The sequence below is a fragment of the Emys orbicularis genome, chromosome 1 (assembly GCF_028017835.1).
Source record: "Emys orbicularis isolate rEmyOrb1 chromosome 1, rEmyOrb1.hap1, whole genome shotgun sequence".
In the NCBI taxonomy this organism is placed as follows: Eukaryota; Metazoa; Chordata; order Testudines; family Emydidae; genus Emys; species Emys orbicularis.
In genome coordinates, this window is record NC_088683.1 from 113,448,293 (window position 1) to 113,467,222 (window position 18,930).

Genomic DNA, 18,930 nt, shown 5'->3' on the forward strand with positions numbered 1-18,930 from the left:
GGTACAAACCCTCCTTGCCCTAGGGGCAGTGGAGGAAGTGCCTCGAGAGCTCAGGGGCAAGGGGTTCTACTCCCGCTACTTCCTCGTCCCCAAGGCAAAAGGAGGCCTAAGGCCCATCTTGGACCTCAGGGAGCTCAACAAGTACATCGTCAACCTGAAGTTCCGCGTGGTCTCCTTGGCCACAATTATCCCCTCACTGGACCCGGGAGACTGGTATGCTGCCCTCGATATGAAAGAAGCTTACTTTCACATTTCAATTACCCCACCCCACAGATGTTTTCTCCGTTTCGTGGTGAACAAGACGCACTATCAGGTCACAGCCCTCCTATTCGGCTTGTGCACAGCCCCTCGCGTCTTCACCAAGTGCATGGCGGTCGTGGCAGCTTTTCTTCGCTGACATCACGTGCACGTCTTCCCGTACCTCGACGACTGGCTTATACAGGGCCAATCTCACCAACAAGTTCGGTCTCAAGTGCAGCTGGTCATGGACACGTTCAGTCGCTTGGGCATCATGCTGAACGTCCGCAAATCTGTCCTCTTCCCTACCCAGACAATAGAGTTCATCGGGGCAGTCCTGGACGCAAACCAAGCGTGGGCTTTCCTCCCGGAGGCCCGGCGCCTGGCTCTAGCAAACATAATCACCAACCTCTGCAGGTTTCCCACCACCACAGCGAGGCAGTGTCTCAGGTTGCTGGGCCACATGGCATCCTGCACCTACGTGGTGCAACATGCCAGACTAAGATCAGGCCTCTCCAGACGTGGCTAGCGTCGGTATATCGACCAGGCTGCGACAATCTAGATATGGTGCTCACAGTCCCAAGCCGCACACTCGACTCCCTGCGTTGGTGGCTGGATCCCCGTATGGTGGGTGCCGGGGTCCTGTTCCATCCCCCTCAACCCACCCTGACCCTGGTTACAGACGCATCTGCGCTGGGATGGGGGGCCCACCTCAGGAGCCTGACAACGCAGGGCCTATGGCACGAAAATGAGCTGTCCTTGCACATCAATATCAAGGAGCTCAGGGCAATTCGCCTTGCGTGCCAAGCGTTCCTTCCCCGCTTACAAGACCATTGTGTAGCAGTCCTAACAGACAACACCACGGCCATGATCTATCTGAACAAACAAGGTGGAGCCCGGTCATCGTCGCTCTGCCAAGAAGCCCTTCTTCTGTGGGAATTCTGTTTAGCCCACTCCATCACTCTTCAAGCCTCATACCGGCCAGGTGTCCAGAACGTACTGGAAGACAACTTGAGCAGGTGTTTTCTCGCGCACGAATGGTCGCTTCGCCTGGACATCATTCACTCTGTTTTCCGCATCTGGGGGTTTCCCCGAATCAACTTGTTCGCTTCACGGACCAACAGGTAGTGCCCAGCCTTCTGCTCCTTCCGGGGTCACAGCCCGGGATTGATCGCAGTCGCCTTCCTGATCACGTCGTCGGGCCAACTACTTTACGCCTTCCTGCCATTTCCGCTGGTCCACAAGGTGCTCCTCAAGATCCACTGGGACAAGGCGGACATCTGTGTTGGTACCCTATCCTGCTGGACCTGTCAATTCAGGCTCCTCTACGTCTACCTCTCAGCCCCGACCTCATCTTGCAGAACCACGGTTGTCTCCTACACCCGGACCTTCAGTCGCTCCACTTCACGGTCTGGAGGATCCGTGGTTGAACCAGGCTGAGCGTGCCTGTTCGGACTCGGTAAGGCGGGTGCTCCTGGAAAGTCGCAAGCCTTCGACTAGACTTACTTACGAAGCTAAATGGACAAGGTTTTCCAGCTGGTGCGCTCAGCAGCAGGTGCTCCCGCTCCAGGTTTCAATCCTGAGCATCCTAGACTACCTGATGTTTTTGAGGACCAGCACCTAGCTTTTGGATCCCTTAAAGTTCACCTCGCAGCCATTTCTGCGTTCCACACAGGAGCGGCCGGGCGCTCGGTGTTTGCACACCCGGTCGTGCGACGTTTCCTCAAAGGCTTGGAAAAAATCCATCCTCCAGCGAAGCAACCTGTGCCTACATGGGACCTTAACTTAGTTTTTTCCTGCCTTATGGGCCCTCCTTTCGAGCCGCTGGCTTCCTGCTCACTCTATCTTTCCTGGAAGGTCGCCTTCCTAGTGGCCATCACTTCGGCACATCGGGTGTCCGAGCTACGGGCTCTCACGTGTGAACCGCCTTATACCATATTCCATAAAGATAAAGTTCAACTGAGACCTCACCCAGCTTTCCTGCCAAAAGTGGTGTCCCACTTCCATGTAAGTCAGGACATTTTTCTACTGGTTTTTTACCCAAGACCACACCTCGACCTTCGGGAACAGCGCCTCCATTTGCTGGATATTAGGAGGGTGCTTGCCTTCTATATAGACCGAACAAAGCCATTCTGTAAGACAACCCAGTTGTTCATTGCCATCGCGGAGTGGATGAAAGGCGCACTGGTCTCCTCCCAATGGATATCTTCATGGATCACCACGTGTATCCGTACTTGGTACAAGTTGGCAAATGCCCCTCCACCTGTTGTCATGGCTCACTCCACGAGAGCTCAGGCATCGTCAGCGGCCTTTCTGGCAAACGTTCCCCTCCAGGAAATCTGCAGGGCTGCCACGTGGGCCTCAGTGCACACCTTCATGTCCCACTGCGCCATCGTCCAGCACTCTCGTGATGATGCGGCCTTTGGCAGAGCCATTCTTCAGTCCGAGGTAAGGCTTGGGAGTCACCTATCTGGAATTGATATGAGCAAGCACTCGAAGAAGAAAAAACGGTTACTCACCTTTCTGTAACTGTTGTTCTTCGAGATGTGTTACTCGTATCTATTCCATTTCCCCCCCCCCCCCACCTTCCCCTCTGTCGGAGTAGCCGGCAAGAAGGAACTGAAGGGGGGTCGGGCCGGCAGGGCCTTATATAGAGCGCCATATCGGCGCTACTCCAGGGGGCGCCCCAGCCGGCCTGACGGGTAGCTGCTAGGGAAAAAGTTTCCAACATCCGTGCACGTGGCACACGCATACACCTAACTGGAATTGATATGAGCAACACATCTCGAAGAACAACAGTTACAGAAAGGTGAGTAACCGTTTTTTTTTCCCTCCAAAAAATCAATCTTAGTGGATCCATATCATAAAACTACCACATAGTTTAGACTTCTGTGGAAAGTGTCAGTGTTGAAGGGGCACAAATGTCACAGCTTTCATGTTGAAGTGCACGATTTACCTTGGGGTAAGCATGTAAAGCACCGATCTATGAGATGCTTAGTTCAAGTCTGTGTTGTTAGCCTCTTACTTCATTTGCAGTGAAACTTGCCAAATTCAACCACACATTTCAAAAGGCAGTGGTGGGAGGAGGCTGCAGCAGGGAGTGGTTTCTTTTTATCAAGATTAATCAGATGTTCTGAGCAATTTTACCCTAATTAATTTAATAGCCTATACTCTAAATTACCTATTTCGTCTGGTTTTAATGTGTGTGAATGATGTTCTGCCATTGCAAGGATTCCATGGCCCAATTATATTTATTATGGTTCTGTTTTGTTTTCTTACAGGCTAAACATATTGTTGGCTGGTATGAACCCATTCTATTTCCATGCAGTGAATGTAATTTTACACTGTCTAGTGACTCTTGTCCTGATGTATACTTGTGACAAAGCTGTATTCAAGGATGGTCGACTGGCTTTTGTCACGGCTCTCTTCTTTGCTGTGCATCCTATTCACAGTGAGGCTGTAAGTACATGTGTAAAACTGAGATAGTACCTAAAAGAAATACATGTTTATAACTTTTTTAAAAAACAAACCTTTAATACAAAACATACCATTTGCTGTGACTCAATGTGGTGCTTGCTTTGAAGAGTCAACAGTAAAAAAACAAAAACGAAAAACAAACAAAAGAACCTCAAACCTTTTGCATTCAAAATAATAACATACATTAAGAGTAAACTTCATACTTGCTGTCTTTCCACTTCATATTAGCTGCAATTCCAATTAGCCATCCTAACCAGCAATGCTAAAAATAATTACACAATGTTTCGGTTGAAGAAAATGTGGATCCCCACCGTCTCTCAAAACCAGAAAACTTTGTGAGGCATTTGTCCTGCTGAGACATTGTTCTGTTTCTTAAATCTTTTTTACAGAGTCTTTAATTTCTAAACAGAAAAGGGCCCCTGTAATTCATAATGTAACTTGGTGTGCATTCTGGACAAGATAACAGAAAAATGCTGATACAGGTCGTAGGTCTATATTGACCCATGAATTTACTCACATAGCTCTTAATTAGAAACTATGGATTTTTTTTTTTAATCTAGGAAAAAAGCTTCTTTGAGTACACTTCATGGCAAAGTTGCAGTATATAAGCTTATGTTGCTTTTCTACTAATCACAGGAAAATGCAAGATATCAAAATATATAGATACCTTGTTTTAAAATGACGGCTATTTTAATTCCCATGTAGATAAAATGGTTGTGTGTTTTCTTTCAAATGGGGATGCAGTTTCTTCTGTTTCCAGGTAGACAACAAGTGTATGTCTAGTTAAGATATTGTCAGCATCGTATTTTGTTGTTATGACCTATTGTAAACTAGTGAGAGTGAAATGACTGCCAGTGCTGAGAACTTTTGAGGCGAGAGTGCCTTAATAACAAAAGAGCCATGAGCATTACAGTTACCTCTTGTGTTGTCTCTGTAAGCTAATCAGCCAGGCTCCTTTAGATAATGCTGCTTTATAATATAAGCGAGGTTTTAGAGGAGGCTGGCTTTGAATTTACTCTTGTCTAGATCAGAATTTGGGGAGCTTAAAGCAAATGCCAAAGCATTGAAGATTACATAATTAAGTTATCTTAAAACAGCAAAAGCTTCAAAGGGCCTTTAATTTCCTTTATGTGCAGTTTCTGAATCTTTATTAAGTGGAATGCTGAAATATTTTGTAATTTGAATAATTATAAAGAAACTTGCCAATTAGAGTTTGAAAAACTCTCATATGTACTAAGTTAGCAGTTGCAATTTATTGTCTGTCTGAACTGATTATTAACTAACATTTGAGTAATAAGCTTTCTTATTATGTAGGAGTGACTTTTAGTCTTTGGGGAGGATTCTTATCGAAAATCAGTTCTCACAGTATTAAAGACTATGATTAAACTTCACAGTTTAGTGAATCAGGCATACATTTCTCTTTTTGATCCCCATTTTCATTATTTCATAAAAATCCCAACCACAGTTATGTTTTTATTTTCTGAGCTGTTTCTATAAATGCTTTTTAAAATAATTTAACTTTGGTTTTAGTCAGTCTGTATATTGTTATTATTACACAAAATAGCTTAATTACTCTATATCTATATTAGAAAAACACCCAAATTCCTACTGATTAGGGTGCCAGGATGTGGGGAAGAAGAGAGAGACAGAAAGAAAGGAGGGGAAAAACCCATAAAGCAAAGGCAATTGGTATGGGTCATTGAAACAGTCTCTAAAGGGTTTTTTTAAAGTGTCATTTTCATGTCTTTCTTTTTTTTCTCCTCTTAGGTAACAGGTATTGTAGGCAGAGCGGATGTCCTAGCCTGTCTACTGTTTCTGTTGGCTTTTCTCTCCTATAATAGGTATGGATCTTTAATATTAAATGTTATGAGATGTTGTGAGACATGAGTTTTTTTGGGGGGAGGAATCCATATAAAATCCTAACTATTGTATTTTATTAAAAATTGACAAAGCAAGTCCTCTCAACCCATGCTGTTTTTTAAGTCACTCACTCTGTGTAAAAGTGCTTTTGGACCCTTCTTTCAGTCATGCACACAACTTGCAGGGATATTAATAAATATATGTATCAGAGGGGTAGCCGTGTTAGTCTGGATCTGTAAAAAGCGACAAAGAGTCCTGTGGCACCTTATAGACTAACAGATGTATTGGAGCATTAGCTTTCATGGGTGAATACCCACTTCGTCAGATTAATATAGTGGAAATTTCCAGAGGCAGGTATAAATACACCTCTACCTCGATATAACGCAGTCCTCGGGAGCCAAAAAATCTTACTGCGTTATAGGTGAAACTGCGTTATATCGAACTTGCTTTGATTCACCGGAGTGTGCAGCCCTGCCCCCCCGGAGCGCTGCTTTACTGCATTATATCCGAATTCGTGTTATATCGGGTCGCGTTATATCGAGGTAGAGGTGTATGCAGGCAAGAATCAGTCTAGAGATAACGAGGTTAGTTCAGTCAGGGAGGATGAGGCCCTCTTCTAGCAGTTGAGGTGTGAACACCAAGGGAGGAGAAACTGCTTTTGTAGTTGGCTAGCCATTCATAGTCTTTGTTTAATCCTGAGCTGCTGGTGTCAAATTTGCAAATGAACTGAAGCTCAGCAATTTCTCTTTGAAGTCTGCTCCTGAAGTTGTTTTGCTGCACGATGGCTACCTTTAAATCTGCTATTGTGTAGTAGCCAGTTGCTGCAGATCCTTACTCACAGTCGTTTCACTGAAATTAATGGGAGTGCTCACCCAAGTATGTGTTCGCAGCACTGGGTCCATGGTTATTGAGAATATTTTAATGTTTTAAGAATGATGGACATGCTCTTGGAAAATGTTTAATGAACTAATTAATAAATATGAAAATAACTTAAATTAAAATCTCTACATCAAATCTATTTTGCAGGAGTGTGGATCATTTTTATGTTGGGGAACATTTCCCTCCCACTGCCTCTCCATTCTTCTTGCTGCTTAGTTTATTTCTTGGGACCTGTGCAATGCTGGTGAAGGAAACTGGAGTCACTGTGTTTGGTGTGTGCTTGGTTTATGACTTGCTTTTCCTGTCCTACAATAGACTTACACTGTAAGTAACTTAATATATTCTTCAAACCTTGACACCTTTTATGTGCATAATATGGGGGGGAGGGATAGCTCAGTGGTTTGAGCATTGGCCTGCTAAACCCAGGGTTGTGAGTTCAATTCTTTAGGGGGGATCTGGGGCAAAATCAGTACTTAGTCCTGCTAGTGAAGGCAGGGGGCTGGACTCGATGCCCTTTCGGGGTCCCTTCCAGTTCTAGGAGATAGGATATCTCCATATATTATTATTATTATTTATTATTATATACAGTATGATGGATGGAATTCTGTCCCCATTGAAGTTAATGGGAAACTCCCATTGACTCCAGTAGAGCTAGGATTTCATCCTATATTATATTTTATTTTATGTTTTGCTTGATCCTGTTGCTGGGTGGGCAGCTAGCAAAGGGTGAAGAAATGATCTACGGAAACACAACTCAGTTATAGCTAACTTTGAAAGGGTTTGATTTTTATTTTTGGGTGGATTTTGACTGGTAGTATCAATGGTTTTTAAAACTTATTGGCTTAATTTCTGCAGTAGCAGCAAACTAAAACCCCATAACTGTTTGTTCAAAATGTGATGACATGTGAAGTTGTTTTATATCAGATTTAGTAATAAAATCAGATTTGTTCATTCATTTCTTAATATTTTATTTGTAACATGAATGATGCTTACATCGGAACTCTTCTGAGCCCTCAAGCAATATCTTTAAATGTTTTTTTTCTTTTCCCCCCCTCTGTAAATCTAAATTTGTTAAATATGGAAATATTTTTTTCATCTGTTTTTGGGTGGCTCAAGAATTCAGCAGTTATCAACACTTAGTTCAGAAAAATCAAATCCATTCAAGGGGACTTATCACAGTCTTAGTTCTGCCGGTAGCTATATGGCTCCTTACTTATAGTGTTAAGTTTTTCTCTTTTTGATAGGCACTAACAACATGTAGAGCCTGTTACATCCATCTCTCCCCCAAACATTCAGTGTTTTTACACTTTCTACATCCTTGTCCCCTCTCTCATATTTTATCTCTTTCCATTGACTTTAACGGGACTTAGATATGGTCCTATGAAAAAATCCCTCCCCCCACAAGTAGTACTAATCAGTGGTAAGCTATGATACATCACTAGAGCATTTCTTCTGTCTTGATTCTAATACATAACTTCACAAATGGTCTGCCAGTGGCAAGCTATGGACTTCTTTGGGGTTGGCCGTCAGAATGCTTGTAATGCGTACATTTACAATGGATTGTGTGGAGTTGCAGGAACTCTGTGGCTAAGGATAGCAGAAATCTTTAATTATTCAGGGCAACACCCATGCACTTATTTTATATCCCTCTTTTCCTTGGGTTCATGTTCCAGCAGTCTCTGAACATTCTGTTTCCTTGCTTCAGTGACATTAAGTAATGGTCATGCCTGGGCCAGAGACCTTACGGTAATGAGAGGCTCTGTGGCCCAGATGTGTTGCATTTCAATAGTCATTCTAATTTATTGTGCACTAGTGTAGCTGTTTATGGTGCTCAGAATTTTGTCTTTGTGTTTGCTTGATTTTAAGGGGTAGGAGAGAACCTGCAGCCAAGTGCTGCTGAGACTCCTTCCCGCACCCCCTGTTTGTTTGAACCAGACCTTCTTTCTTTTTTTTTAACAAGTGAGCTGCCACAAAGGATAATTGTCTAATGAAATATACTATGCAATTTCTCCCTCCTGACTCCCCATCATTCTCGCCACTGTAAGCCCTCTTGACGTCTGTAAGAAAGATTAGACTAATAATATACTGTGAGGTTCTTTTACATATTTTTAATACTGTAGTTTGTACAATAGCTAAGAATCCATTTATTCTGCCCTCCATCATGCCCAGTAGCGGTGAAGTAAATGTCAGATCTTTGCATGGAGAACTGAAGGAAATGTCATTTATTGTATTAAGATAGCAGTTCGGGATAACTTTCCAATACTCCTTTTTTTAATGAAGTAAACATGAAACAAAAGAACCATATCTTAAAAGGCCTCTTTCCCCCCTCCTACCCCCCCCCCCCCTTGTGCTTCTCAATTCAATGAGTAATTAGGAGAAATGGAGGGGTGCATCAGAGGTTCGCACGGCAGCCTGCGGCTTCTCCATCTGCTTCGCTGCAGTTTCCTCCATCCAGCAGGGAGAATGGGAAGCACCGGTTTGCTCACAAAGGGACCTGGAACTCATGCCACCCTGCATCACCTGAAGAGCAACGGAGCAGCAGTCTTTCTGTCTCAAACAAAGCCATGTGGGCTATTCTTAGGTACTATACAACCACAAGTGGTTCTGATTTTTTCTTCTTTTTTCTCAACAGGTTGTTTTATATCTTTGTATATTTTAATGACAAGAATCACTTTACTTTCTTTAAACGTTTTTATTTAAAAAAAAAACTAGTATAATTGTTGAGTGAGGAAAAAACAGGGTGGGGGGCCAGGACGGATTAAACGAGTACATTTCTGCTGCTTGAGAAGAAGAAAGGACTGATGTCACTTCACAGCTGAGAAGAATCAGTATTTTTAGAGAAGGCCAGGCATTAGAGAGAGGGCTTTGTCCCCCCGCCATCTTATCTGGTGGAATGGAGTGCTTCCTTGTGTTTCTTATCCTCCCCTTCCTCTTCCAGAGGTAGAAGATGGGGTTGTGATGTTGGTTTGAGAGGGGAGGCACAGATCCTTTTACCTCTAGAACCTGGTGGTGAGCACAGGTGCATAGTTTGGAGCAGAGCTGCCATATATAAACAATCTAAATATTAACTGCCAATTTTTGCCCTGCCTTGTGCCCAAGATTATATATAGGCTTGGCAGAATTCTATTTTTATTTTTTATAATTTCAAAAAGTAGTATCAGTTTTATTTGTAAGCATTTAAAAATGTATCTACTTAAATTTTCACAATTTGGGGAAATTATGGGGTCAGGGGTCAGACAATAATTATGTAATGACCAGTAGATGTTGTGATTCAAGTAGTTGAACCATTAAAACACAAATTGTCAATGTCACATGTACAAAATATCCTTAAATCAAAGGCTAATAATTTCTCAAGCAGCATTTTTCTTACTTAGCCTGTCTGTAAATTTTGATTATTACCAGTTGAAATATTTTTTCAATGGCTTGTGTCTGTGTATGGTGAAATCAACCTTTACAGAAATTTATCAATTAAAAATCTAATCCTTCCAAGCCTAATGATACATGGAGAAAGCAGGGGTGGTGGAATGATGGAACAGTTTTATATCCAGCACTAAGTGAGGTGGTCAGTGCACTACCAATGGACCTCTTCTGCAAGCCAAGCAGCTCCTTTAAGGCTGAACCACACTCTGACCTAGGGCCCGAGTCTGACATCCTTTGAACGGCAGTCAGACAGTAAGAGGGTATAGCAAGATGCATCTCAACGTCCTCTCTTAAATACTTAAGTGTGTCATTTTCTAAATGTCCCAGTCTCTAATAGCATTTAGAAACTTGTTTAATGGCTTTTCCTCCTTAGTAGGATACTGATACTGCCTAGCCATAGTTTTTTCTGATGTTATTACATGCTATATCATTGGTTTTAAGAATAATGCAAATGAGGTAATGTAGTAATGTTTATTTTCAGGCACATGAAACTCCAAAGCTGAAAATCTGAATAATTAGAGAGCCAGGCAGTGGTTTACTTTTGAAAGGAGTTTTTTTCCTGAATACAATTGTTTGAAGTGTTTTTTTTTTTCTTTTTCCCCAAACTGAACAGATGATGACTTCTGCAGTACCTTTTAATTGCAATCTTCTAAGGCAGAATGGCTTTTAAAAAAAGTCTGCTATAAAAAGCTTCTGCTTTTAGAAGCAGTATGTTGTGATTCTTGCTTTAATTGCAAAATATTCTCTGGGTTTTAAAATAAAAGCAAAAATAATTAGCAATTTATGCTTTTTAAATAAAGGATAAAATTTTCAAAGAGACTCGGTGACCTAGTCACCTGAGTGCCATCCAAAGTCAATGGGAGTTAGGCTGTTTTTGAAATAGTGCCCAAAAGCTTGAGACACAGGTAAGGCTTTTTGGTAGTACTTAGACCAGCAAGGGCCAGCCAGACTCTTCCAGCAGACAGTTCCTACATCAGATCATATGCCATCTAAGTCCTTTTGGCAACTTGTGTGCAAGCAATATTTCATAATTATGAAATGGCCCCAGAAAACAGGACACTAATGGAGACTTATGTTTGGCTGTCAGCAATATGTAAATCATGTCAGCAGTGCTCATTAATTGTATAGTCCACAACTATGTTTATATTTATTTGCAAATTCCATATCTTAATAGCAAAAATAGACTCCAGGGTATATGACCATAAGGGGGGCGGGGGAAGTATTTCAGGTCAGGTGACCAGTCTTTGCCTTTGATCTTGTGCCTTCTAATACCATTTATGTCCAGCTATAATTGCCCCAAAATACTCTGCCTGGATTACTAGAGTGTCTTATTGTTTGAAGATGATCTGTAAATGTCTCTCTTTTTTTGGTATTCTATATATTTCTGGTGTAATAGTGTCTAGAGACCCCAGTCAGAATCCGGAATCCCTATGGGGTAAACACTTAGTAAGACACAATCTGTGCTGCAAAGCGCCTACAATTAATTAATTAATTATAATTAATGTATATGTAATTTTAATTAATGGATAACATTAATGTATTTTTCCATTTGTTTTATGCTACAGAGGTAAAGAACTAAGGGCACATTCAACAAATACATTATTTTAAAATTACCTTTCCACCCCACTTGCCACCAGGTTGCCCAGAATGTCCTGGCTCCCTAGTTTACACTCAGAGGCATTATGATAGAGCCACAACTCACATATCTGGACTTCTGGGGAGGAGGATACATTTTAAAATAATTTTTGTATGGCATGCCCCTTTAACCCTTTCCTGCTTTGAGAATTCAATACAAATATATTTTGTCCACATTAACAAAATTACAGGTCACTTTAATTTGTACCCTACGCTGATCCAGATTATCAACTGGCGTAAATTGATTTAGCTCCACTGAAGTCAGTGGAGCGATGCTGATTTTTTCCCCTGGCTGAGGATCTGACCCTTTGAATGTAGCCCCTAACAACATGTGAAGAATCATGACCCAACACATACACTCAGCCACTTGACTGATTCACTTGCAGGAGAAAGCTTGTGTACCTGAAATTAAATAATTGATAGTGTTGTGTGAAGGACAATAGCAGAATGAAGATGAATTATTAAAGTCTCGCAATACAGTGCGGTACACCTGGAATGTGAAACCCTGCTGACTAGAAGTGATGATGGGTTGGAACTTGGGATGGAAGTCCTATGCGGACCATTTGTTGGAGAGAGTTTTGTGGAGTCACTGCTGGCTTTTATATGTTTTGCCTCCCTAAACTAGCTAGAAATTCTCTCTCCCAGTCCTTCAGTCACTAAACAGTTTGCTGCCACTGGCAACCGATCTGTATTTAGGGCAGAACTGATTCCATATAGAGGTTTCTGAAGCCTGTAAGAGAGGATACTGTTCATGGTGCCTCTCGTTGGGCATCCCTTATTAGCCAGTTCATTAAGCATCATTGACTTTTTTTTCTTGAGTGTTGTGTCAATATCCACTGTAAGTACAGGCTATTATATGCAAATCATTAATATGACAGTCCATGGTACCTCTGTGTCATAATCAATAGGGTAAATGGTCCCATACTAGAGAACTTATAGGATGCAGGTTGATACAGAGTCCTGATGGTCTACCTTGACAATGTGAATTTGCCTGTGGTTGTGTTTTGCTTTAAAGGGGGCGAGGGTTTGGTAATCTTGCATTTATGGAAACTAGTTAATTTCTTCCTTCTCTCAAGTGGAAATGCACTGAATCCCAGTTTCGTTTAGCATTGATCTTTCATGTGACAAAACCACAAAATAAATTAGTGCAGTTGGCCAGTCTCTGCTATTTCGGATCTGGCCATCTCTAGAGCAGAGGAGTTGCAGGAAAATAGAACTGTGAGGAAGACTCCAGGATTTTTGGTAAAGATGAGGCTAAATATTGGCCAAGTGCCAGGTGCTTTAAGGGACAGAAAATGTTGGTGGTGGGAAACTGCCTACAAAATTGGTTTATAAATTTAGTTTTTTTGCTGCATCCCAAAAGGTCTAGAACAACTAGTAAGCACAGGTGACCATAATGTCTTATGATATGGCAGGCTGATGGGCTGCCCAAATACACAGTCCGATATCCTGTCTTGGGACCTCCACTCTTTCTGTCCTCTGTTTTCTCCTTTTTTTTTTTTGGTCTGTCTTCTCCATCTGTGTTTGTCTATATTTCATCCTTTCTCTGTCAAATACTATGGTGAAAGCCACCAATGTAAGAAACCAGATAGATTTATTTCTTCTTTATTTCTCTCTCCTCTGTTTTGCTGTCTTTCCTCATTTCTTTATTCCCTGTGTTCTGTCTTTCTCTTTTGCTTCAACCTTTCTTGAACTCCAACTACCTCTCCCCTCCCCCAAAACATCCTTTTTGGAACATTTTTCCCTTCCATATGGGGGAAGCCTCTATTTTTCTCTTTCTCTGCAGGGGCAGCTGCAAAAGTCAAGCGGTGGTGCTCTACATAGAGAATGGATGCAGAGGGAATCTGTCCAGTATGTTAATTAGCATCAGTTTCCCTCAGCTGCCCTTTTGAGTGTTTAAAGTGTTTCTGTGCATAATGAATCAAGCTCTATGTACATAACCATTTTTAATGGAAAAACAGCTATGATTGCGTGACCCTTGCCAGCTTCCCTTTTTAGCCGGCTGTGTGTAAAGCTCTCAGGAGCTGACGCACAGTTTTGACCACTGAGGCTGGCCAGTTGTCTGCTGCTCATGGTACAGCCAGCCCGGTAGCTGAAAGCCTTATAGTATGCATTTGTGTGGTAGATCTATTATCTAAGAACTTCGGGAGAATGCACTGGAGCGGTCCGTGTAAGCTACTTTGATTCAATATATCCTAACATTTTATTATAAATTCCCCCATTCCCCTAATACACCTGTACACACCTAATCGTGAGCTTTCCCCCTCCATGTCACTTTGATACGTTACATGAAGAAGAGGCTCGTTTGCCCGAGACACCAGCTATATTCAGTTGTCCTACATGGGCAGTTTGGTATACTAAAGGCCTGATTCTCTCTTGCCTTGCACCTTTGTTAATTTTACACCAGTGCAAAGTGAGTGTAAAATGTTGCTAAATCAGAATGACAACATTTACATCCACTTTGCATTGACTATGCACTGGAGTTAATGACTGCACCACATTCAAGGCAAGGAGGGTCAGACTTTTTGTGTTTACTGTTCCTCCCCACTTCTGCATGGTGCTCTGTACAATTTGGGATGTCTGTGTCTAGGATTTGCTAGAGAGCTGGCCAGTCACATGGTACCAGCCTTTCTCTTTCTTGTTTCCAGTTGCTAAATCCCATTAAAAAGCAGATAAAATACATGAAATACTTCTCCATATAAGCAATTTTTCTTTAGTTGCCATAGGTACATTACATGACCATGACTAGGGAGGTGTCCATGAGACAGTGTATTAAAATGTTGTCTACACTGTGGAAAACATTGAAAATCCCTGTTATAAGTTAAAAAGATTTGAAGAATAAATTAACATTGTGCTTTTGACAGCACTTAGCATATAGCCAGTTCCATTGTTTCTCCTGTATAGTCATTGTCTGCTTTGGTTTGAATGGGTCTTTCACACAACAACAGGGAGAAGGAAAAGATTGTTGTGAAAAACACAAAAATTGTCAAGGGGAATTGGGCATAGATGTGGCACCTGAAGTTATTTTTAATTTATTCTTCAAAATGGGCTAGGTTTCTAGTTAGTGATGGCCCTTTCATGGAATAAAACAGCTTTGCACTGCTTATTGTGTACTGTAGTTAACTGTACATCAGTCAACTTTCTATTAATAGCTTTATCATATATATTACTGATAGAGCTGACTGAAAAATGCAGAAAAATTTTAGTGGTGAAATTTATGGGCAAAAGTATAATTAGCAATAACTAGAGCTAGTTATGTAAATCTCAGCACATAAAGAGAATAGATTCTTCATTTGCTCCTCTCTTCATCTATCTCAGTGGTTTTAAAACTTATTTGATCGTGTTCCCCCTTCTTTGTGTCTGTAATAGTTTATGCTTCTCCCCCCCCCCTCCCCCAGGCACCCAGTCAGCAGCCACTGCTCTCTGGCTGCCCAGCTCTGAAGGCAGAGTGGAGAATGGCGGCTGCTGGCTGAGTGCCCAGCTCTGAAGACAGCGCCACTGCCAGCAGCAGCAAAGTACGGGTGACATGGCATGGCATTGCCACCCTTTCTTCTCCATTGCTGCTGGCATCAGTGCTGCCTTCAGAGCTGGGCACCCGGCTAGCAGCCACTGCTCTCCAGCTGCCCAGCTCTGAATGTGCGCAGTAAGTTTGTTTTCCCACCCCCCCCAAAGCTTTTCCCGCTCCCCCTCCCGCCCCCCAAAATACATTCCATGCCCAGTACTGGCCTTAGAGTTAGGTGACCGCTGAGGGTGCCATGGTTGGAAGGTGGGGGTGCTGTCCAAGTGCTGCAAACTGGTGGGCCTGGGCTGCCGGAGTGGAGGTGAGTGCTGGCGAGCCTGGGGCTAGAGCCCTGCCCGGCCAGCTGGGTGGAGGGCAGGTAATACCGCCCAGAGCTGCCAGCCTGGCAGAGAGGCACAGGCAGTAGGGCTTACCCTTGCGGAGCCAGTGGGCCAGTCCCTGGGTCGCCCCCTTCCAGCGGGCATAGTGGTCAGGTGATGTATGGCTGGGGGAGCCCCTGGGCTCAGAAAGTCTTCCTTGTACATGCTGCTGTGGGTGGCTGGAGAGCATACCATGCCACCCTTACATCTGCGCTGCTGCTGGTGGCGGCTCTGCCTTCAGAGCTGGGCTCCCGCAGAGTGGCAGCTGCTGGCCGGGAGCCCGTGCAAGAGCTATGAACCTCTAGGCTTGGCAGTTCATATTCCCAGCACCTCTGTGCTCCAAGGTTGGTCAAACTTCGGATCAGACAGATAGTGTTCATTTAGAGTTGCTGAATGTGTGTGCTTTAGCTCACTTCTCAGTGCTGGGGGATCCAGGAACAAAAAAGACGGGTCCAAATTCAATTAAGTCAATGTGATTACTCCAGAGATGCATTTGAGCTAATAAATAAACTGTCAGCAGTGCTGTTCGCTCTTGCGGTACCATGTAAGCAAACTGGGAACAGGCTTTAGTGTATTGTGTATACCAGGCAGTGTTAGTGTATCAATCAGCAGTCCTACCTATCAAGAAAAGTATGATGAGGTCATACTGTATTTTCCTTTATAGCCCAGTGAAGCTTGCAGTTTCTGTTTCAATTCAAACAGATGCCGATCTCCAGCATGCAGCAAGAAGGAAGGGAGAGGGAAACCAGTGACAGTGCGCGTAAAGGTGTATCAGTTGCTTGTGGTTATTTTGGCCTTTCCTAATTAGGTACAAAAGTGGTATTTCTCTTTGCAGTTCATATGTAGCCATAGTTCATCTCAAGTAAGACTCTATAACATGTTTCTACTTAAACATAAAATTCTTGCTTACATTCATTTTGAAAAATAGAAACCTCACTTACTATTCACTATTTTATTACTTGCATTGAAAACCAGTGTTACAATTAGAGCTGTGCGAATAAGTGATTTTTCAGTTTGCTGGCAATTCCAAAAATTGGGGGGGGGAATGGTTCAGACTGAACCAAAACCAAAACTTTTCTGAATTTTTCATGAATTGAAAAAGTTGGGAAAATTTTGTTTCGGATTGAACAGAATGAAATGTTTTATTTCCAGGCATTTTTTTTAACTGCTCTTGCAATTTTTAAAATTTCTTTAAAAATGAAATTCCTTTATGTCAGAAAGCAATTTTATAGCAAGGTTTGGATTAGAACGTCTGACTGTCATGTTTTAGCACAAACAGATGGGACCATAAAATAGCCCATATTGATCAATGAATAGTGATTATGAAAGTGCTTGGAATATAATTACTGCTAGGCTCCCTTTTATATAAAATTATATCTGTTCTATAGTTCTCCCCTCCCTGCCCTCCTCCCTCCCCCCAATTCCACTGAGTTCAATGGGAGCAAATGGAATTTGGTTATTTTAGTTTACATCAGTGTTTCTCAAACTGGGGTCGCCACTTGTGTAGGGAAAGCCCAGTTTGAGAAACACTGGTTTACATGATGAGATGCACTATACACTGTGCTTTTTTATTTAAAGTGTTCATTGTTTTTGGTGCCCAGCATACAACTAAAAAGAAAAACCCGAATGTGTGACTCTACCCTCGAAAGCATTTTGGGTTTTTGCCCATGCAACAACAAAATAGCAGAGGAGGGAATTGAAAATGATATGGAAAGTATGTAACTACATGTTTGTAAGTAGCTATACAGCTGCATATTTTTCTATAATTGAGGCTTCAAGATTCAGCATTTCTTGTGAAATACCTATCTGCCATAACTGTAAGTTATGGGAATAATAACAACCTTGTATGAAGCAAAGGTCCTAGCTCTTAAGTGAATACATTTGGGAAAGGTGTTGCCAGAGTGTTATTCATAACTTGTTCCTAGTGCCCTTGCTACAGTGATTATATGATATTTTTGTGGATGTTTAACTACAAAAATACCTACACAGTTTAAAGAGACCCTGTCAAGGTTGTTGGGTTCAAATTTTAACTTTTTATAGGCCCAGATGACCGCTGTTTTCCTAGTCCATGTGGATCAAATTCTGGGAGTGAGGCCTATCGCAGTAACTGATTTATGTCCTAATACAGGACATTTTTATATAAGAAAATAAAACTGAAAAAACAACATAGATATTGAACCTGCCAAACACTTATGAACACTCATAACTTTGCTCTTTTCAATAGTCCCACTGAAGTCAATTGAATTATTCATGTGAGCCAAGTTTTGCATGTGTTAAATGCTTTGCAGGAGCAGGGTCATAGTATACAATGGCTGTTGTTCATTTTAGCCCGCTGTCTGTAAAGTTACGTGGGGCTCAGGGACAGCTGTATAAAAGTAAATTGTGCCTCTGCCCTATACTTGGCTTCAACACTTTTATACATTGTGATGGACATGGAGCTGCTATGTAATCCGAGTAATGAGATAATTTTATGAATACTGTATATGACCTGGTCAGCGAGATGAAGTTACTGTATGAAATATACTGCTCCAGTTTAATAGGGGGGCTGCATGAAAAACAAGAAGAAAAGCAACATGATGGATCTAGATAAGAAACATCTGAGCAAACACTTGGGAGAGTGGGGGGAATCAATTACAGAACAAGGCCCTATTTCTAGGCCCCAGCCCAAAGTGACACAGCTGTTTTGCCAGGCTAGGAGCCTAGCGATCAAAAGGACATTCAACAATTAAAAAGCCCACTCCTCTGGAGAAAAAGGGGAGTCCGTTGTCAGGGCTGTCCAGGTGGGACAGTTTGACCCAGAGAGAGGCTCTGCAGAGAGAGTTTGAGTCTCCCTTCACCAGACCCAGGGAATGGTAAGCCTCAGGGAGAGGCAATCATACATATACTCTGGCGTATTGTTTTGAGATCTGTTTTCTCCTGGATGGTTTGACTCTAAATAAATAATACTTTGCTTAACAAAGGCTGTTTGATTACTGTTTATCACTGTCATTGCTCCCAGATGGAGCAGAACTGCAGGCACTGAAGGTAAGTCAGGCCTGCTTAGGTAATCACAGTTGATCATAGGGGACTGCAGACCTAGACCCTGTCTGAGGGTGGGAGAATCGCATGATTCCACCCCAGGAGAGGTGATGGCTTGAGGGCCAAGACCAGAGGGGGGATGCCCTCAGAGATCAGGAGAGGTCAGAAGTGCAGTTAGCCTTGAAATCATGACATGTTTCTCCTGTTGTGTTATGTAATCCTCTTACAGTAGCTAGGTTGCAGTAGCACTGCTCTTCTTTCCATTTTAGTGACTGCTGAGGGCTTGCCTACATGGAGATATAGTGCACTGCAAACTGGGGTGTAAATCTATAGTGCAGTAGCTTGCTGCACGCTAACTGGCCGTGCGGACCCTGCTACCACTCACCAAGCGTTCTGTGTTTTGACCTACTGCTGTTTGAAATAGCAATAGGCTGAAGAGCACTGCAGAACTTTAGTGTGCAATAACAGAGTCCACACGGTGACTTAGTGCATTGGTGATTTATACCCTGGCTTGCCAGGCACTTA

At 42.5% G+C, this 18,930-nt stretch overlaps 1 protein-coding gene across 2 annotated transcripts in view; it reads left to right on the forward strand.

Annotated features, from left to right (window-relative positions):
• Window positions 1-3,519: 3,519 nt before the first annotated feature.
• TMTC1 (transmembrane O-mannosyltransferase targeting cadherins 1) overlaps window positions 3,520-18,930 on the forward strand; it is a 183,501-nt gene continuing 168,090 nt past the window's right edge. For both annotated transcript variants that reach the window (XM_065417021.1, XM_065417030.1), the window contains exons 1-4: window positions 3,520-3,696; window positions 5,482-5,555; window positions 6,601-6,777; window positions 8,828-9,034. In XM_065417021.1, coding sequence (XP_065273093.1) covers window positions 3,541-3,696; window positions 5,482-5,555; window positions 6,601-6,777; window positions 8,828-9,034 — 614 coding nt within the window. In that variant the 5' untranslated portion in view covers window positions 3,520-3,540. The remainder of the gene's footprint in view (window positions 3,697-5,481; window positions 5,556-6,600; window positions 6,778-8,827; window positions 9,035-18,930) is intronic.